The 21,296-nt window shown below is 49.5% G+C and overlaps 1 protein-coding gene across 24 annotated transcripts in view; it reads left to right on the top strand.

Moving 5' to 3' along the window:
• The window catches only part of LOC143036544 (uncharacterized), a 93,611-nt gene that overhangs the window by 58,900 nt on the left and 13,415 nt on the right, over positions 1-21,296 (top strand). The window contains exons 5-6 of one of the 24 annotated variants that reach the window (XR_012967370.1): positions 7,476-8,057; positions 8,332-8,348. The exons of 7 other annotated variants lie outside the window; for them this stretch is intronic. Coding sequence is in view for 16 of the 17 variants with exons in the window: in XM_076204027.1 (XP_076060142.1) it covers positions 13,083-13,685 (603 nt within the window). In the remaining variant the exon portion in view is untranslated. 16 more of the 24 variants (XM_076204028.1, XM_076204033.1, XM_076204027.1 and 13 more) reach the window with 16 other exon arrangements.

The following is a 21,296-nucleotide window of genomic DNA, read 5'->3' as shown; positions in this document are numbered from 1 at the left end:
GAACGACCACATATATGTCCGCACTGCCCATACAGAGCAAGTCGAAGGTCGACCCTCAAGAGGCACGTCATTCTTGTTCACACGAGCAACGTGATGCCTGAACACGATGCCTTACCACAGTCCTATTACTAGACCGCCCCTCACCCCCTCACCCCTCCCCCTCTCTAGAAGGAAAAAAAAAAGTGACTTAATCTTGCAATTGAGGCTTTTGAGTGAGCGCTTTGCTGTTGTTGGTCATGGTGGGGTGTGGGTGTATGTGGGAGAGAATACAACGGAACAGCTTTAAGAGTTAAAAAAAATGGGGGTTATGACACGGAAGGAGGTGTTAAGGGCTCAATCCTAAAGCTGCTGTATCCTCTCCCTTTAGGTGATGAACGCTGCCGCGCTTGAAGACGCTTATGGTGGAAGTGCGGTGGTGGCCCCGGCTAGAAATGACCATGGGAATTATCTCTGCACTTTCTGTGGTTGCAAGTTTTATAGTCATAGTAAATGGCTCCTTCACGTCACAAGCCACACCACAGTGAAGGCCTTCAAGTGCCCGCACTGTGATTATTGTACCGTGGATCGGAGCAACTTCAAAAGGCACATGCGCGTGCATATGGGGATCAAAAGCTTCTCGTGTCCCAAGTGCGAGCACAGGTCAAGTGACGGAAGTAATATGAAGAAACATGTAATGCGATGTTTAGGAGGAAATGTCTGAGAGAAAAAAAGGAAACGAGTTTAGGAGGAAATGTCTGAGAAAAAAAAAAAGGAATTGAAATAACGTTTCGGTAATGTTCGGTTCGGGTACGACAGCCTCTCCTCCTCTTTGAGTGACCCGGAGGAGAATGTTTGCTTGAAGAAACGTTTGTGATGAGGAAACGAGGCCTCGGCTGGTGGAGTCACGCTCATGGTCGGCTGCGTACTGTTGACGTAATAATCTGCACGCACGCACGCACGCACGCAGACACGAGAACTGGAGTTCCTATGAAGAAAGTCTGTAACTTGTATGCCCGTTCCGTTCAAGTAGCGGGTACCCTGAAAGACACTGGAAAATGGTGGTAAATGTGTTCTTCTGAGATAAAAGAAATATATAATAGAATGTGAAAATGGTGTGTTCGTTGATGTGATGGGTGTGTACACTTGCACTTCAAAACTTTTTTTTGTGTGAATTATGGTTTGGAAGTCTCTAAAAGGCTTCTTCGTTGTAGAATGAAAAAACAAACAAACAAACTGCCGTGTAGTGGGGTGCTTTGCGAGTGCTTAAGAAACAGATTTATATTATCTCACCTACAGTGTAATTAACACAATTGTAGTCAATATTTTTTGTAATTATTTTGAACCAATAAATTAAAAACTATTGAGAATTATTCACTTTATTTTGCCGTTTATATTGATCGCAGCCTTGCCTTGACTGCCTTCCCCCCTCTCCCTTTCCCTCTCCCTTACCATTGTTTTCTCTCCCTCTACCTCTCTCCTGCTCCCCTGTTATAAGTTCTTATTTTTACCATGACCGCAAGATGTTTGTCATCATTAACTGCTCTTTTTGGCAGCCCGCGGTGAAATTGTGCCCCCGCTCTGCCGTCCTTTCTCCTACATTTCGGCACCAAATTCCTCTTCCAAATCGCCCGACCCTATCCTGATGTCTACTGGTCGATGTTGGACAAGCCATAAAGTTCTAATACTTGCTCTGGTCCCCCTAAATTAGTCCTTAGGTACTCTCTTTCCTCTACTCCACCCGCAATTTCCAGCCCATTGCTCTTTTGCAGTCCGCGTGTAAGGTCCCCGTGGCTCCCCACCCACCATAGCTTCGTTAACATCGCTCCTCTTTTAACCCCCCCCTCCCCCCGTTCTGTCTATTTCTCTCTCCACTTGTTCTTCCTCCTCTTCAACCTTCCCTCCTCTTCCTCCTCTCTCCCCCTCCTTCCTCTCTATCTCCTTCCTCTCTCCCTCCCCCCCTCTCTCTCTCTCTCATTTATATATAAATATATATATATATATATATATAAATATATATATATATATATATCGTCTCTTCACAGTGCACTATTCACACGTCACTAACTACCCTATCGTCCCTGCTACCTCCCTCCTTCCCTCCTCACGCCTTCCACTCAGTTCCCAACCTCGTCCTCATTCTTAACGCCTCCCCATCAGTTTCTTCTCTTTTGCTGCATTCCCATGTGTATATGTGTGTTTATACATGGAAGAGTATGTGTATATATATATATATATATATAATATATATATATATATATATATATATATATATATATATATGTGTGTGTGTGTGTGTGTGTGTGTGTGTGCGTGCGTGTATACAAATGTATGTATTCGTGGTCTCTTCTACAATATCTTTCAGCTTCCAAAGTTCATTCCGGTTACTGAATTATCTTTTCCTCGGTTTTCACACGAGGAATCTATTAATGTGTGATCTGAATTGGTATCCCATGGACTTGGTGGCATGAGGAACCGGTTATAGGTAGTGCCGAAAGTCGTGTCGGCCTGACACGAGGTCGTGGGTGACGTCTCACAGATTCAGGTATGAAGGTAACGGGGGAGGCTACCATAACAGATGTGTCAAAAGTTTGTGTCATTTGGGGGTTGGCAGGGCGGGGGGGGGGGAGAGTTCCTTTTTTCAATTTGGTATTCATAGTCTCTTGGGGTGGTTTCGGGCCGAGTTGGTAAAAGATGTTGGTAGGGTCCTCTTGACCTGACCTGCCTTTGCTGCTGCTGCTGCTGGCGAAACCTTGACCTCTGATCAGGTGGTTGATTGGTTCCCACATTTCCCTTCCCTCAGGGCCAGCAGGACAACACCTCCTCCTCCACCTCGTTAGTGCCCGTAGAGCCAAGTGGCACCATAACAAGCCGCATCGAGTTCGGCACAACTCAGCGAGGCAATCCTAAGCTGCACTTTGGAGGTTTTTCCTACACAAAGGATAAGAGGCGCGATAGTAGAGACTACTGGCGCTGCGAGAGCCGAGGTTGTCCCGGCCGGATCACCCTGGACGGCCAGACCATTCTGTCGTCTAAGGACCACAACCATGTCCCCAAAAACGCTGCTCAAGTCCAGGTGGACCTCTCACGGGACAGAATTAAGTCCCTGGCCTCGGCGGCCCTGGAAGGACCTCTGGAAGTATACGGAGACCTGATCGTTCAGTCCTTGGATCCTGGCATGTTCCGCGTGTACACAGACAAACCTGCTTAGGGGGTCCGGCCTCGCAGTCACATGGAAAAGTGAGTAGAAAATGGAACGGTTTCAGAGTGTTTTCTTGGAGAAGGAAGTGGTGTTGTTGTTGTTGTTGTTGTGATTTGTTTGTGTGGACACGCTACAGCCGACTATTGTATTTTTTTAAGCATGGTTTGTTGTGCCAGATGACGGGGAAGAGTGGGAGGCTGTACAAATAATTAAAATGCCTATTTATCTGTGGATCAGCTGATATAGAGGTTTTGCGTGGAGCGTGTAATTGAGTTTGAGTGTGTGAATCGCATTTGAGTTGTGGAAGGGAAGAATTTATGACGTCCGTGGGGGGGAGGGGGTGATGAGTGATTATATATTTTTTAATAGGCTGTTGTGATCAGATAATGACCCCACGTTAATACTGGTTACTCCATAGCACCATCGTTGTGTTTGATCACTTCTTAGATATTCTGAAGGAAATTCGGGCAAAGGATTTTTTTTTTTTTTTTTTTTTTTTTTTTTTTTTTTTTTTGTGGTGGGTGGGGTGGTGGTGGGTTATAAATGTCAGTGAAGACCTTGTCCGCTGATGGTGCATTTGGTAATGACAGTGGTATAGGCAAAGGAGGGCCCCGTGATAGTAATAGAGATCGTCATCTCTTTGCAGTGCATGCGGGGAGCCGAGGCGCTAGGTGGTGGTGGTGTTGGTGATGGTGGTGGTGGTGGTTGTGGTGATGTCTCAGGTAGCATGGTCTCCACCTCGCCGATGCAACCATCACTCTCTTCTTCCTCCACCTTCTCTTCCTCCTCGCCCTGCTCCAGCCTTAGGAACCACTCGGTCCAGTTGGTGTGCCCCGTCTGTGGGAGGGCGAGCAGCCGAAGGGACCACCTCAAGCGGCACATGCTCACGCACACTGGCCTTAAGCCGCACCAGTGCCCACTCTGCCCCTACCGGAGCCTCCTGAGGTGGAATGTTAAGTCTCACGTGAGGAGGAAACACGCCCTCGACATGCCCTAGTCTCGAGGGCGAGGGGTGTTCTCGTTCTTGGAGGACGACTGATGGGGTGTCGAAGAGAGGAGGGCAAAGGAAATGAACGAAGTTTGATGTGAATAAATATTAATAAAAAAAAGAAGAATTGTTAACAAAGAATATGTTGAGTTCTGGCATAAGCCAGATTAATCGCTTGTTGTTTTTTGTGTGATATCTTTTTCTTATGGTCACTGTTGAATAGCCAGTAACTAGTAGGAAAAAATAGTTTTTTGAATTTTTCGCTCTCATGCCTGTTATTGGCTATCTTTACACACGTTTTTCTTGTAAGTCTTCACCTTTCACATTTACATGTGTCCAGTTGTATTAAGTGTAATGAAACTAGAAGACGAAGGGCGAATATGGGTATTCGATGGAACATGCCATAGTCAAAGAGCCCGGGGTGGGGGTGGGGGGGGCAAGTTCCATGACGAAACTACAACACTATCGATCACTAAAGGAGTGGGTATGTGCGCCCCCCCCCCTCTCCCTCCCTTTTTTATATATAGAAGGTACGATACTTGATATGTGATATTAAGGAGCTTGTAGCAAAGTCTGTATCTCCCCCCCATCGGGCCTGATAAAGGTCGACGATCTCGTTGTCTAAGTGGACCCGCCCGCCGGACAAGGAACTCCTATTTGGGAGAGAAACTGTGATGTCTCTTGGTGTTTGGGGGTGTTGTAGTTTCAGCAAATGTGATCCACGTTTACTTATTCTCTCCAGACGGACGTGTGGCCGATAGTTTATTGTAATCGAGACTGGCGAGTTGTGAGGATCGTGATATTGGATTTTTTTTTTTTTTTTTTTTTTTTTTTTTAATGAAGGCTGTGATGCATCTATAGAATATGTTATTGTATGAGACGAGAGCTGAGCATTCCATTTATTTTGAGTGTAAGCCGAGTCAATATTTTATATATACTTTTTGAGTGTTCAAGTGTGTGTGTGCGTGTGTGCAGTCGTGGAATCGATTTGCATACACATGGATGATGTAAGTGATAATCCGACGTAAGCCAATGATTTTTGTGACAACCGCATTTCAAATATGGTCTTGTATCTGCTTTTTAACAAGTTCATCGTACTTGGATCTTCTAGTGATAAGGCTGATTTAAGTACAAAGCCTTAACTTCAACAAATAAAGCATTGTTAAACATTGGTTTGTTTCTTGAGTATTTTTCCTTCCCCCAAACATGGAACAAAAATGTGATCACCATATTCCGGTGCTTGGTTGTACGGGTTTGTTTACCTTTGAAAACTCCAAGGAAAACGGAACAAGCCGAACCTCTCCTCGTTTTCTTTTCTCTTCTTTTCATGTCTTTCCGAGCATTATTAGAAGGCGCAACCCGAAATGAAGTGATGGACTGGAGAGAGGGAGGGGAGGGGGAGGGGGGACGGGAATTGAAAGTGTCTTGATCCATACCTTCTTGCTTGGGAGTAACGGTGGTTGTCTTCTTTGCAGCAGCAGCGTGGGGTTCCGTGGGGCGGTGCTGTTGCTGCTGCTGCTGCCGTCGCCGCTGCCGATGGCATAGGTGGTAGTGTGGGTGCAGGGGGAGGGGGAGGGGGAGGCGTGCCGGGCCTGAGCGCAGCCACGCTCATGCTAATGTCACCCCTTCCCCCACATTCCTCCCACCATCCTTCTGGTGGCGTGGCCCGGCATGTAGGACTCCCCTCTTGCGGCCCCGGGCCTGGCGCCGGCGGCGTCAGCCTTGGCGTTGGCGCCAACACCACCACCACCTCCAACAACAACACCACCACCATCACCTCTTCCTCCTCCTCCTCTTCCTCCACCACTTCGTCGGGGTTCGAGTGCCCCGTTTGCGGGAAGACGATGCAGAGGCGGCTACACCTGGAAACGCACATGAGGACCCACACGGGAGAACGACCCTACCACTGCCCTCACTGTCCCCACAAAAGTACCGATTCGAGTAACTTGAAAAAGCACATTCGCACGCACACAGGCGAGAGACCATACCACTGCCCCTACTGCCCGTACAAATCGGTGGAGAGCCGGTCGCTTCGGAAGCATCTTCGTAAACACGCCAGGGAAACAGTCATGGCGTGAGCCGTGAGGTGACTCGTGGTGTAGGCCCCCCAGCGCTGTGTCACTTTGGGAGGTCAGGGAGACGGGGGGAGGGGGGACCCTCTGATTTTTTTTTTCTTCTTGTAATGTTGGCATGCGTTTCATACATTGACGTGATTTATGTGATGGGGTGGGGTACATGTTAACATGTGTGTTAATCCATGTCGAGTGGCTGGATTGGTGTTAACGAAATTGAATTTGTACATAATGACATTGGCATGACTGCTTGTTCATATTCAGTGCGTGTACACACACACACACTTACACACACACACACACACACACACACACACACACACACACACGAGAATATACTGTGCATACAACTTTATTTCTGAATACCTTACCTATCCTACTTATCTCCAGTTATATATTTATGCTTGTGCCTAACACCCCCGTCCCTCGTCCGACCCCCCACACTGCCACAGCGGCGAGGTCATGCCGCTTCTGTTCTTCCTGCACCCTCAAGTCTCCTCCTCCTCCTCCTCCTCACCCTCGTCCACATCCACCTCCACCTTTTGTCACCCTTTCCCTCAGTTTCTTTCCAATTTCGGCAAGTAACACAGGTGTTGTTGTTGCCTCTCTTGCAGTGGACCGCTGCTGCTGTGGGCATGGCTTGGCCTTCTGGGGGTGTGGCTCGTGGTGGTGATAATGGTGGTGGTGGTGGAGGGGGTGGCGGCCGTGATGCTGTTGCGCTGGACAGTCACGTGCTTGAGATGAATGTCACAAGTCGGTCTTCTGGCTCTAAGGCCATTTCCTCCTCGTCGTCCTCCTCCTCCCCCTCCCCCTCCTCCTCCTCCCGGTCTTCATCTCTGCAGCAGCAGATGCAGCAGGATTACACACACCGCCTCCACGCGTGTCCGCACTGCCCCTACACGTCCATGATATTCTCCAACTTCAAGCGCCACCTCCGCGTCCACACTGGGGAGATGCCGTATTCGTGCCCTCACTGCAAGTTTCGGTGCAAGGACGCCAGTTCCATGAAGAGACACACCAATCTGCACTTGAGGCGGATGGTGTGGTCCACGCCGCTGCAGCTTCCACCAAAACCGTAGACGAGGAACCCTATAAAAAATAAAACAAAACAAAAAAGAGTATATAAAGAACGAGAGCAGGGAAAGAAGGTCATCCTGAAAGGGGGGGTGGAAACGGATAGAGATTGGGGGAGCGGTGCCGTGCCGTGCTCTTAGTAATGACGCCCTCTTCTTTACAGTGGCGGCAGGTGGAGCCTCCCCTTTGCCTGGGCAATATCGCCGCCGCCGCCGCAGCCGCCCCCACTACCGCCGCCACCACCACCACAAGCACCACCTCGGCCGCGGCGACCTACGGCGCCAGCTCGGACTTGAGCGTGTTGTGTCCAGTATGTGGGAAGAGAATCAGCAGGAGGGACAGTTTGAGAGTTCACCTACGGACTCACACGGGCGAAAAGCCGTATACTTGTCCGCATTGTCCCCACCGGTGCGCGGACCGGGGGAACATGATCAAACACATTCGCAATCGCCATGGACCCGTCGGAGCCACGCAGTAGCTCACGCGCGCGCGTGCGTACGGATCCCGTATATACATACCCCGAGCTGGACGATAACCTACATTCCATTTCACCCCCTCTCGACTTTTGACATTGGGAGGTTATCTGCCACGTGCAGGCGTACATACATCGACACGTTGAACGTTGATCGAACACCGGCAGCAAGAGCGAACAGAACTGAGCATCTAGTCTCGATTATGCATTTGTGTGAGTGTGTATTTGTGTGTGTGATTGCTGCTCCACGTCTCCCCCCGACGCCTTTGCAAGGTACCGTTGCCGTCCATTGTATCAGTATCAGCTTAGCTCTTGTGAGGAACATTTATTTGATTTTTTTTTCCCGTTTGGTTTACCAAGCCAAACGAGACTTATGATCGTTTGGAAAAAAAAATGTTTTAGACCACCATAGTTAGTGTGGTTCATGACTATAACCCCGTATTACCAGGCAGAGTTGTTCCAAGCACAAAAAGTAGTATTGATAGGACATGACTGCTCATGCGGACCAGGTTAGGCCCAGGAGTAATGTCGGCCCTCTTCTTTGCAGTGGCAGTTGGTGGGTGGGGTCAGCCCCGTTGGAAAGGGGGAAAGCTGCGGCGGCGGAGGAGGATATGGTGGCAGCGTCCCCCCCGGGGGCGTGGACGTGAGCGTGCCCTGCCCCGTCTGCGGCAAGAGAATCAGCAGACGCGACAACTTGAGGGTGCATCTCCGAACCCACACAGGCGAGAAGCCTTACACCTGCCCCCACTGTCCACACCGCTGCGCCGACCGCGGCAACATGATCAAACATGTTCGGAACAGGCATGGCCCCCTCGCCATGATGACCACGACTCCGGACTCTGCTGCCTAGTGACCTGAGGGCGTGGGTGGGTTAGGGGCGGGGGTGGGGGTGTTAGATAGGGAGTGAGTTAAGTTCTATCTCTTTCATTTACTCTTCCTCTCTTCAGTTGCGGGTGGAAAGAAGGGTAGTGGGGGCGATGGCGGGGGAGAGAGAGGGAGAGCGGCGGTGATGGAGCAGAAACACCTGTTGTGTGTGCAAGTGAGAGTGTGTTGTGCATTCTAGCCATGTTTGTCTAGCAGTCTTTCATGAAACCGTTGGTCGCATTCGGCTGGCCGGACTGACGGGTTCTTCTGGTGCAGTACTTACAGAAAGGCCCTGTATGGAAGAAGAAGAAAAAAAATAGAAGAAAAATAATATAGTAAATTATATCATTAGCATCATCAAGTTGAAGTGTGCGAGTTTTCATAATCCATCAACATCATTGGCCATTTCATGGGATTTGTTGTTGCCGAACAAAGCTTTCTCCCTCCTCCCACCCACTTGTTAGATGGTGCAATACGGAAAGCCTTGCAAATTGTTTTATTTTGAAAAAAAAAAAGAGGAGAGGTGTGCAGTTTGTGATGGTTTTGTGCATCGAGCCAGGTGTAACGCGGTGCGTTGTTTCCTTTTACAGCGGCACTGGAGCCCCGGGGCTGTGGTGGCGTCGATGGGGGCTTGCCTTCCGAGCCGACCCCTGGCCCACGCCGCCGCCGCCGCCGCCTCCTCCACAGCCACTTCCTCCACTTCTTCCTTTGCCCACAAACCCGAAGAAGTGGCGACTGCCGAGGGTGCCATGGTTGTTGGTGGCGGCGGCGGCGGTGGCGTCGGCGGCGGTGGTCTGTCGTGCCCGATTTGCGGGAAACCGGTTTGCCGGCGGGACTACTTACGGACGCACCTCCGGACACACACGGGGGAAAAGCCCTTCGCCTGCCCGCAGTGCCCATACCGGTGCAGTGACGGTAGCAACCTCACTAAACACATACGAAATATCCACGGGTCAGCGGCGGCGGCGTCGGCGGCTGCGGCGATGACAGCGGCGACCTCAACTTCGACAGTTCCTTCACTTCATCCACATCATCAGTCCATGTAGCATTGTTGACCATGTACCCCCACCCCCTCCCCAACACACCCACACTTCCAACCCTTGTTTTTTTTTTTTTTTTTTTTTTTTTTTTCTTCATTTCTCTTTCGTTTGAAAATCCTCAGTTACAACACGTGGTTCTCCAACCCCAAACTTGTTAGGAATATATTTCTTTCCTCATGGTGTAATGTTGTTTGCGCACGCATTGTGAGTGTTGTATAATCAGGTATTTTTTACCATACTGATTTTGTGAAAAGACCAATAAAGATTTTACAAGAATTTGTCCCCCTTTTTGGAGTAACCTTGACCTGATGACTGAAGACGGGGTGTCAGTGGAAGGCGTGGTACTTGAGGGTGTGTGCTAATGAAGAGATGGGATGTGGCTGGCATGTGATGTACCATCCAGAAACAAATTGGTGCTGGTGGCCTCTCGTGTCCGCGCGAGGTCTTGGGATGAGGATGAGACCTGAGCCTGGATGCAGTGAGGAAAGGGCAGTTGTCCTCACTCACGTTAAATAAAGAGATTTGACCTCGGGACGCGCCCGTCTTGTGTCCTTGGAGGAAGATGGATGTGACGGGCGTCCAGCGAGAAAGAGCAGGTGATTTGGAAATAAAAAAAAAAGAGAACTAGAGAGCCTGATGTCGCGTTTGTGCTGCCACGAAACAATAACACTCCGTCTCTTCTTTGCAGCAGCAGCCATCAGCACTACCACCTCATTTGTGGGATTCCGTGCGGCACCGCCTACACCTGCACCTCTCGTCTCTGAACACGGGCGGTCCGCCCTTCGAAGCGACCAACCGCTTCGTTTGCCCCACTTGCGGCAAGGTCCTGAGTCGCCGTGATCATCTCAAGACGCATATTAGGACTCACACAGGAGAGAAGCCGTACAGCTGCCCCAGTTGCACCTATCGATGCTCCGATAACAGCAACTTAATCAAACACATGAAGAGATGTAGTCTCAATAGACAGCAACAACACATGCAGTAGCACCAGCAGGAGATGGGTCACGTGACCCCTTCCTTCCCGGGGTATTAAGATCTGAAAGTCTCGTGCGGAGAAGAGTGGCTCGGTTTGAAGGTCCGCTTCCGTTTGCTGCCCCCATCCTAACGTCCCCCCAAATCTCCCAGGCCAGACTTCTTCCTCGACGTCACTCCCGGAACATCTCTTCTCTCCTCCCTCCCACGGACACCTCCTCACTAAGAACGAGTGTTCGGAGTGACCCGGGGTGGAAGGATGTTCCTTGAGGTGACTACAGAGGAGGAACGTAGTGATCTTGTCGTACTCGACTCGGAAAGGGTTGGGAAGCTATAAGAACCGTTCTCAGTATGAATGAATTGTTTTAATTGGTGATTGCCTGATTATCGTCAAGTGTTGTTATCTTACCACAAAGGATGTTGCACCTCTTTGAAAGACGAAACAGTCCATAAGTCTTAAAAAAGTCTCGCACAGATGTAGTCTCAGTGTCCCAAGGATGTATGCCTGTTGTTAAAAAAAAAAAAAATAATGTTTTTGCGGTTTACGCATTTTCTGAAACCCGGTTTAGTTATGAAGTTTTTGGAATTGGTCAGCAGTAGTGTGTGCAAATTTGCTGCTTGACGTTGAAATATGTGGGAACCAGGAACATGTCCGTGGTGAAGTTTTAGTCAGGAAAGAAGGTCCTGTTCTTAAAAAAATAAAATAAAATAAAAATAAAATAATTGGCGCCAAAGCCCGTCCAGGTTACACAGGGCCAAAGTGGCTGGCGTTTGTTGGTGAGGTCGCTTTGTCCACACGGATAGAAGCGCTGGTAAACTACAGTCCATAACAACAGTGGTGAGGTCGTTTGCTTCCGGGGCAAGGAGAGAGGAAGAGAGAGATGGGGAGATGTGGTTGAGAGAGAGAAAAAAAAAAAAACAGAGGCATGGGAAAGGAGGCGGCGGCCGCCGTTGACGACAGCCAAAGCACCACAGAGAGAATAATGCAGTGCTTTTCTTTGCAGCGGCCGTTGTCACACTCTGAGCCTCGACTGCAGATGTCGACGCTGGACAGTCAAGGCCGTTTCGTCTGCCTGATATGCGAGAAGGTCCTAAGCCGCAAGGATCACTTGCGCACGCACCTTCGCATCCACACGGGCGAGAAGCCGTACGCGTGCCCCTACTGTCCGTACCGCTGTTCCGACAGCAGCGCCATCAGGAAGCACATTCGTACTCACACCGGCGAAAAGCCGCACAAGTGCCCCTTCTGCAGGTACCGCTCCACCAGCAGGGCGACTATCAGGGCGCACGTGGACAAGAATCATGCCATCAGCCCCACCCACGTCCTGGAGGATTCTTAAAGACTGCCAGCCAGCCAGCCAGCCAGCAGGCATATACACGCACATACACACACACGCACACACGTACACACACACACACACGTAAACACACACACACGCACACGCCCTCCACCTATCGTAACTGGCACAATAAACTATATAGTCAACGGTTGGGAGTGGGAAGGACGAATTATCAGTAGTAGTAATAGTAATAGTAGTCGTGGAAGAAGAAAACCAAAGATAGAGAGTGAACACGCACGCACACACACACACACACACACACACACACACACACACACACACACACACACACACACACAGTATACATGCCTCGTATGTACCAAACCGCGAGGCATACAAGTATAAGCACACGAAGAAGAAGAATAAAAATTGTATCTGACGCACAATTAGAATATATAAAAGTGCCGGAATGTATTTGATGCCTGTTATATAACATATTAGGACGTCAAGTCACATCTGCATACATACTTAAAAGTGCTCCTGTAACACACCTGTGATTGGTTGGAGTCCTGTGACAAAAGAAATTAAATAGGACTTGATCGTGGGACCAATCGTATTTTGGACTTTTTATGTTTATATGATTAGCGTCTAGGACAATCTGTAGTTGAGGGTATTTCTGTCGCTCTTGCTCTTGTACGCTTCCCACCTCCCTTCTCTCTTCCTCCTCTCTCTCTCTTCTCTCTCTCTCTCTTCTCTCTCTCCTTTCATCTTACGCGAATGAAGGTTCGAATGGCCTTGGTTATTCGACATTCGACCCAGGCTGTGATGGAATTGGCGATGGCTTCGCTTGTATTGGGTGTTGTGTAGTGGAAGCGGTCAGTGAGTAGCACAACCATTTTGAGAATTGGAAGATGATGTCTCTTGGGTGTTGAATGCGACAGAGCAGAACTCCACCCGACTATTATTTTTGTGATATATACATATATAAATATATATACTTTTACGATAAGGGGGGGAAAGTAGGGAGGGGGGAGTGCGTGGCGTGGCGGGGGGGGGGGGGTTGCCGGACGGATAGGCGGGGTTGGTGTTTGGCGCAGGCGGGTCGTGTCCAGCACCACTGAATCCCATGCCTTTCTTTTCAGTGGACGCAGTTAGGCTTGGACGGCACCCAGTTGCCCACCCCTTCCTCCTCCTCCTCCTCTTCCTCCCCCGGTGCATGCCTGCCCCAGGCCAAAGCGCTGGTTAACCTGTGGGCTTCGAACTGCTCCCTTGTGGGCAGTGGCGGCGGCGGCGGCGGCGGCAGCGGTGGCGGTGTTGGTGGTGGAGGTGGAGGTGGCATCGGCGGGTGCGGTAGTAGTGGTGGCGCCGGCGCCAGCGGGGGTTTCGAAGTCGTGGCGAAGAAGCGGTATTCGTGCCCGTTCTGCAGTTACAGTAGCGACAAGCGGTACAACACGACCAAGCACGTGCGAGTGCATACGGGCGAAGCGCCGTACACGTGCCAACACTGCCCCTACCGCAGTGGTGACGCCAGCAACCTCCGTTATCACATGCGCTCGCACCACGCCCACCTCTTGCCCGCCACTTGCACCACCTCGGCCTCTTCGTCTGCTGCCGTCGTCGCCGCAGCTGCCGCAGCCGCTGCCGCAGCTTCCACGGGTCCATTGGCCGCAGCCGCGCCACTCCTGCCGCCGTTCGTTGGTCCGTCTAGTAACTCGGCACCCAATAATGATCCTACTCTTTCCTAGTCGCAAGGGCTCGCCTCTCCGTGTGATATACATATACTGTAGGGGGGGGTTGGGGGTGCGTAGTATCCATAGAAACTCTATTGTCACTGCTTCGGAAATCTTAATTGCGCCCTCCCTCCCCCTCTTCTCCCCCTCCCCCTCAACTGAAAAAAAAACAATATTATGATAAATTAAAGAAAAATGGAAGCCCTCCATGCCCGTGACTCTTTTGTTATTATATACAGTACCTGTGATGATGATTTGCTGTTCCTACGGCAGTAAAAAATAGAAAAAGAAATAGTGTTGTAAAGGACACCACAGTGAATGAAAGGATTTTTATCCCCCCCCAAAGGAACTTAGCATGTATTTGTGAGATGTGTGTTGTGTTGTGTACAGATTGTTGAGCGCGTATAGAATATGTTGAGAGACAGTGCCATGATGGAGATTGGTGCCACAGACCGAGTTGGATACAAGGCGTCATCAGCACGACAGTTTTATTTTTAAAGATAATGAAACCGGACTGGCACCCAGTCAGTATAATCATCCATTATAAATTAATTAAAAAAAAAATAACAGGTGTCGAGGACTTCGTCCAGTAGAAAATTTTGATATGGATTTTTTTTTTTTTTTTTTTTCCTCCGGACAGTGGCACCTTCTATTAATGGCACTGTATGGGCGTATGGTGCGGGAGAGGGCGGAGTTAGCTCACGCCCATTCCCATTTAATTGCGGACAACAGGGTATCGTTACGGATGCGCTCTACTATACGTGGGCTTTGTATCATGTTGTTACAATAGCTTCAGATGTATTTTTTGTCCAAATAAAACCGTTTTGTAGAAGTTGTTCCTTATTCAGTCACACGAGTGACCTACCTACCTACCTATCTATCTACCTACCAATTGGGGGGTGGGAATGGTGAGTTGGGTTGGGACGTGGTTGTGATGTACTGGTTAAAAATGAAATTAAAAACAAATTATGAAACAAATCAATGTGGTTCTTCAACTTCCTGGGCTTTCCCCTCACCTTCCCTTTCCCTCTCCCACGCCTCACCTTGCTTCTCACCTCACTTTTCCCTCACTTCACCCTACCCTCGTCTCATCTTCCCCTTCCCTTCCCCTGCCCTCCTCCACGCTTCACCTTACCTTCCCCTCGCCTCACTTTCCCTTCACCTCATCTCACCCCTTCCCCTCCTTTCACCATCCCTTCTTCCCTCCCCTCCTCACTTTCCCTTCCCCTCACCTCCCCTCACCTCTCCTCTCTCGGCCTTTCCCTCTCCTCACCTCCCATTTCCCGATAGGCACGGCCGTCAGCACTGGCGCCAGTGACCGCCGGGATCAGCCAAGATGACCCTCATAGATAAAACGCCTTTGGATAGAGTCTCTGTGGGGGAGTGACCCGAATCGTAATAGTCTCGGCACTTCCCAGAGATGAATGATGTCCTGCTTCGCGGACTAGTCTGCCACCACATTGAAAGGATCGAATCCCGTATCTCCAGTGGCTACGTTGAGTCTGATGCCTGAGCTCCCCCTCCACAGATTCTTGACCAAGTGGTCCTCGATAGCGCCAAGGAAATCGTCCACTACCGATACAGTCGTTGTCACCGTCGTTTCTTTCTCTCACTACTCTCTCTCTCTCTCTCTCTCTCTCTCTCTCTCTCTCTCTCTCTCTCTCTCTCTCGTCTTCTTAACCTGCATACTTGTTTTTGAACCTATGCCCTTTGTGCCTTCACTTCTCGAAGACTATTATTACTTCCCACAGTGGAAGAGCAGACCTAAACTCCTTTGGTCTAGAAAAAGGACTAACTTAAAAACAAATAAGAAATCAAATAAAACAAAAGTACCACTTGTGATGGTGATTTTAGGAATAGTATTTGTTGTAGTGTAGTAAATCGTATTTAGAATTATCAGGATGTTATCAACATGTTACTCTCCCTTCACCTTCCTGCCTCTTCCCCCACCATCTAGTGGGTATACGTCATCCTTTTGACCATTAAACACACACATAAATATATATATACATTTGGCAACCACAATTCACTTTAATTCTAAGCCATCAACGTCGAGGAACTCGAGGAGGCATACATACAGAAATTGATATGTGGTACAGCTAAGGACTCGAACCTGCAAGCACGTAACAATTGGCAGTGACTTAGGATTTATATATGTGTGTGTGTGACGACATCTTTACAGGTTTGAGAGAGGCAAAGGGGAAAACACAAAGATAGAACGAGAGTTTATTCTTTAACTAGTTTCGCACTTTGGTGCTTCTGTAGAAAGAAGCACCACAGTGCTAAACTAGTTAAAGAATAAACTCTCGTTCTGTTTGTGTTTCCCCTTTGCCACACACACACACAGACACACACACACACACACACACACACACACACACACCTCTCTCTCTCTCTCTCTCTCTCTCTCTCTCTCTCTCTCTCTCTCCCTCTCTCCCCCTCTCTCCCTCCCTCTCCCTCCCCCTTTGTCCTTCCTCACCTTACATCCGTTTCCGATTAGCGGATACGGGTCCCTTGTATCCTGTCTCTCCCTCACACTGCCTCACACCTCTCCGTCCTTCCCCAAAGCTCCACCCAAAGACGTACAGCAATGGTGGAAGAATTTCCACAAGGAGAGAAGCGCTGGTAAAAAACACTCCCTCCTCAAGCCTCTGTCACCTCTGTGACTCCACCCTTTCGAGTTTATATTGTTCCTCAAGGATAGAAGAGCTGGTTATCGATGAGGAAGTAGTGGACGCTGTTACACAAGTTCCCAAGTTCCCGTGGTTCAATAAAATATCATAGCGGCTGCCAGAATATGTAAATTCTGACCCTCCTTTCCTACCCCCCTGCCATCCATTTCCCAATTTCTATATGGTGTTACACTTAACTCTTCCTCCTCCTCCTCCTCTTCTTTTCTACTCCACCCACGAGTATGCATTTGTACGATTGAAAACCATGGTGTATTGGGAAGATAGTCAGAGACCTTAGATAGAATTAACATTCCTTTGGGATCGTTCAGAACTGTAGTTATCTATACCTTCTATCCCCAATGTTTACGTGACGGGGGTGGGGGGAATTACTCACCAGGCATCGTAATTACCCCTTCCATGCCTGGTGGTGCTTTTCCTTTAATGGTGGCTGTCGTCAAGTTATTTTGCTCAATCGTTGCCTTACTCGGTAGGGAAAGATCCCCCCTATCGTGGTGGAATCTTGCGTACTGGGTGGCGCCAGGCGATTTTGTTCGTCTTTCCGTTCAAGTTGGCGCCAGGCGTATTTGCTCGTCTTTCCGTTCAGATTGGCGCCAGGCGATTTTGTCCGTTTTTCTGTTCACGTTGGCGTCAGACGATTTTGCTCGTCTTTCCGTTCAGGTTGGCGCCGGGTGATTATGTTCGTCTTTACGTTCAGGTTGGCGCCAGACGATTTTGTCCGTCTTGTTCACGTTGGCGCCAGACGATCTTGTTCGTCTTTCCGTTCACGTTGGCGCCAGGCGATCTTATTCGTCTTTCCGTTCACGTTGGCGCCAGACAATTTTATGCGTCTGTTGGTATGGAAATGTGGCCCTGTGGCGATTGATCCCGGGTGCCACTTTAACTTTTATTTTTGGATGTAGTCAGACGATTCTATTCGTCTCTGAATGTGCGACATCTAAGGAGGCGAGCGGACGGAGTTAAAGTTAAACTCGTACGTAACTGGTTTTGGTCGGGAAGGGGTTACTAACTCGAATGGAAAAAGTAACATTTTAGAAAAACAAGTAGATAAAATTAAAAGGTAAAAAAGAAATGAATAAAAAAAATAATCGACATCCAGGAACTCGTGACTATTGTCTCAATTTAATTTGTGATATTACGTTTTGTTACACGACGGGGGGAAGGGGTTGTGTTGTAAAAAATGTTTGGGTTGATTATGCATCACGAAACTCGAGAAATACGCAAGAAGGTGGTGACTGTCGCGTTGAAATCACACCCAGGCGATGCGCCGAACTACTTTTCAGATCTCTCTCTTCCTCTCCAGATGTTGATGCTCTTGTTTTCCCCGTTCAGGTCTTTCCTCCTCCTCCTCCTTTTTTCCCCTCACAAAGAAGTGTTGTTTTCAGGATTGGTGGCAGATGAAACGAGACATGATTGGGCCTGATCAGGAGGGATTGGTGAGAGTGGTTGGCGCTAGTACCAAGCCTGGGGAGAAGGGGGGGGGGAATCGGGGAGTAGATGGATGGGGATTGGTACTATTATCAAATGTTGTCTTTTTTCAATAGTCTTAACAGCATAATCCTTTCCACCACCCCATCATTACCTTTCCTTTCTTTCATTACCTCCTCCTTCCACTCCTCCTCCTCCTACTCCCACTCATTATCACCCCGGAACAGCGTTGCAAAACATGACGTGAAAGGAAAGGATGGGTGCCAAGGTATATAGTGTTTAGACATGGTAACTTGTAGTGAGTGGATGAGTGTGCATGGCAATGTAGACAGCAGTATTGTTTGTAAAGCTTTAAAGATATATGCATATATATACATATATATATATATTTGTATTTATATAAACCAAAAAAGTACGATTTTTTCTGCAAGACGGACTGTGATGACAGGCTGGCCTGCCCACCCCGTCCCCCTCTGCCTCCTCAAACTCCATTCGCGTCTTCATCATGACCCAATCCTTGAGGGTTGAGGCCTGAAACTAACCAAAACTAGTCCCCACTTGCTCGCTCCTCTGCTAGCAGCAACACCACCAACCACCACCACCACCAACCACCACCAACCACCAACCAACCAACCAACCACGTTGGTACAACTCGAGTACTGCCATCAGGAGAAGCGTTAGTAGTAAAACAAGTGATCTCTTCCAGGACACGTGGAGAGAGCGGCTGACGTCGGCTGTCTCCGTCCGAGAGCACCAAACCTCCCTACCCAACGCTTCCTCCTCATCTTCCTCCTCCACCTCCACCTCGCAGCAGCAGCCGCAGCCGCAGCCTCCCCGCCCGAGCCAGCACCTCCTCAAGCCGCCCGCGCCGTACCCGTGTCCCTTCTGCACGTACACGAGTATCGCGCAGGGCGATCTTAAAAAACACATACGGATTCACACCGGCGAGAAACCGTACGGGTGCAGCTTCTGCCCCTACCGCTGCTCGGACAGCAGCGCTCTGCGTAAGCACGTGCGTACGCACACGGGGGAACGCCCCCATCAGTGTCCTTATTGCTCGTACAAGGCCATTGTGCTGGGTGCCATCAAGATCCATGTACGCACACAGCACCCAGACCGTCCCTTGCCCATGTGACCCTCCTGCGTGCCTCCTGCGTGCCCGCCCGTCGTGCCTGGCCCCTAGGCCCAATTCGTCGCCACACCTGAGCCGTACAAAGGGGCGGAGTTTCACGGTTCGCCCGCCGCTGTCCCCGCCGCTTTAGCCGCCTTCGCCGCCGCCGCCGCGAGACGATGACCGACGACGACGACGACGAGTTAGTGCCCGGCCGCTCTTGAATGATCCTGGGGGTGAAGGGGGATGGTGAGATAATGACGCATGACTTTGTAGCAAAGAGTTGGGCCCCACACACACAGTATGGCGGCCTCTTAGTAGCCTAAGCCTTGTCCCCCCTGGCCGTGTCGGTGTGCTAAGTGGTTTTGTCTTTTGCAGTGGGCCGGAAGTGGAATGGGGGCTGAGGGGTCAACCTCTGGTGGTGGTGGTGGTAGCAGTCGCGGTGGTAATGGTAGCGGTGGCGGCGGCGGTGGCGGCAGCGGCGGCGGCGGCGGCGTGGGACCTCCCGTGGTGTCTTTCGCGGTTGGCGCCCCCTTGCCGTTCCCGGGTGCCACAAGTGCTTCCGGTGCCGCGGCCTCGCTCCTGACGAGGCCCTTCGCGAGGCGTCATGCGTGTCCTTTGTGCCGCTACACCACCATATACAAGGCCGATCTGGTCAAGCACATGCGGACACACACTGGAGAGAGGCCCTTCCAATGCTCCATGTGCCCCTACCGGACCAGTGACCGGAGCACGCTCGCCCGCCACCTCAAACTACGGCACCACCAGCAGCAACAACAGCAGCAGCAACAACAGCAGCACCAGCAACAACAACAACAACAACAGCAGCAACAGCAGCAGGTTCCCGCGAGTATGAGGGGCGGCCTGCAGTGACTACTGACCACGTCGGCGTTCCCTCCCTTCGCGGTACCTCTGCGGCGCGGCCCTTCCAAGGGGCGCCCCGCCCCCCGCTTCCGCTGGAGATGAACGTGGTCCATAGGGAAGGGAGGGTGGTGGGGGATGGCACCTCGAGTATCTGAAGAAGTTAGTGACGAAGGGTTTTTGTTAGTCGTTGGATGATGCCGGTCAGGTCTGGTAACTTTTATTTTTCTCCTGTTAGTACGAAGGGAGTCATCGACCCAAGTCTATTATGTAAGTGGTTGAAGATGAATGCGTGCGCGCAAGCGCGCGGCGAGCTCAAAGTAGGCATAGGCATGCACAAAGAAATCAGGCATTCTGTAGTAACGCTGTTTCTTTTTCTATGAATTTCCATTTCTCAGTTAAAAGTGTCATTCGGTGACCCTTTTTTTTTAATCCAGAAGTATTTGTTTATCCTGAAAATGTCCAATCATTAGAATTACCTTTTTAAACGTGAAGATGTCCTTTTTATACCGGAAAATGTAATTTTTAAACCGGAAAATAGCGAGAGGCTAGAAAAAGTGAAGGAAAGATGTGTCTGGAGAGAATACAAAGAGGACAATTGTGACCTGATTTGCAACGAGACCTACTGGGTCATGAGGGTCCGGGAGGGGGGAAGGCCAGCGTGGAGGTTATTAATTAATTGATTAATGAATTTACGAGACCAAATGATAGGTTAAGTGGAGCTCCGACAGAACACAAACATGAGCTTTGTGTATCGATTACAAAAAACAAAAACAAAACAAACAAAAAAAATATTATAAAAGATTCGCAACAAAAGCCGCGATTCTTTGCTTTATGGTGGATATTTTGTAAACATTTGTATTATATGTACAAATTATTATATAAATAAAGGGTTTACAGAAACTTGTTGCTATTTTGTCCCGAGACGACCATCCCTGTTGTGTGTGTGTTCTCTCATCGCCTCTGCTTCATCTACATGATCATGTGGACAAGTCTTGGGTCTAGTTAGGTCATGACCTCGTTTTGGTCCCCCTTTTTCATTATTATTTTACTCTTATCTTCATTACATTCTTACCCCCCCCCCAACTAAAAAAAATTCTTATTTGGTCACATTAATTCGAGTAAAATCAACGCCATGTGTAACCTGTTCGCTATTATACACACATACTTCATCACCCTTCCCCTACAACCCCCACCCCCCGTGTGTTTGTGTGTAAAGGTTTTCCTTTGACCTATCCCTTGGAAGTTCCCCACTTTCCATTTCTTGAACTTTCATTGCCTTCCCCCCCTCCCTTCCCTCCCTCCTTCTCTTCATCAAATCCCATCTCACCACTCCCTCACTCCTGGTCTTCCTTCTATCTCCTCCTTCTCCTCTTCCTCCTCCTCCCTTCTGCCATTCCCTCTCTTTACTCCCTTTAAGTGTTTATTCTTAAACCTCGTCACCGCCCCGATTCCCCTATCTCCACACACACACACACACTCTACTTCATAATCTCTTGTGTTTACACCATTTGTTACCCTGTGGTAATTGGCATA

The sequence above is a fragment of the Oratosquilla oratoria genome, chromosome 20 (assembly GCF_046742065.1).
Source record: "Oratosquilla oratoria isolate Oo_2021 chromosome 20, ASM4674206v1, whole genome shotgun sequence".
In the NCBI taxonomy this organism is placed as follows: Eukaryota; Metazoa; Arthropoda; class Malacostraca; order Stomatopoda; family Squillidae; genus Oratosquilla; species Oratosquilla oratoria.
The sequence above is the reverse complement of the archived record's forward strand: the minus strand, read 5'-3'. Positions and strand labels throughout refer to the sequence as shown.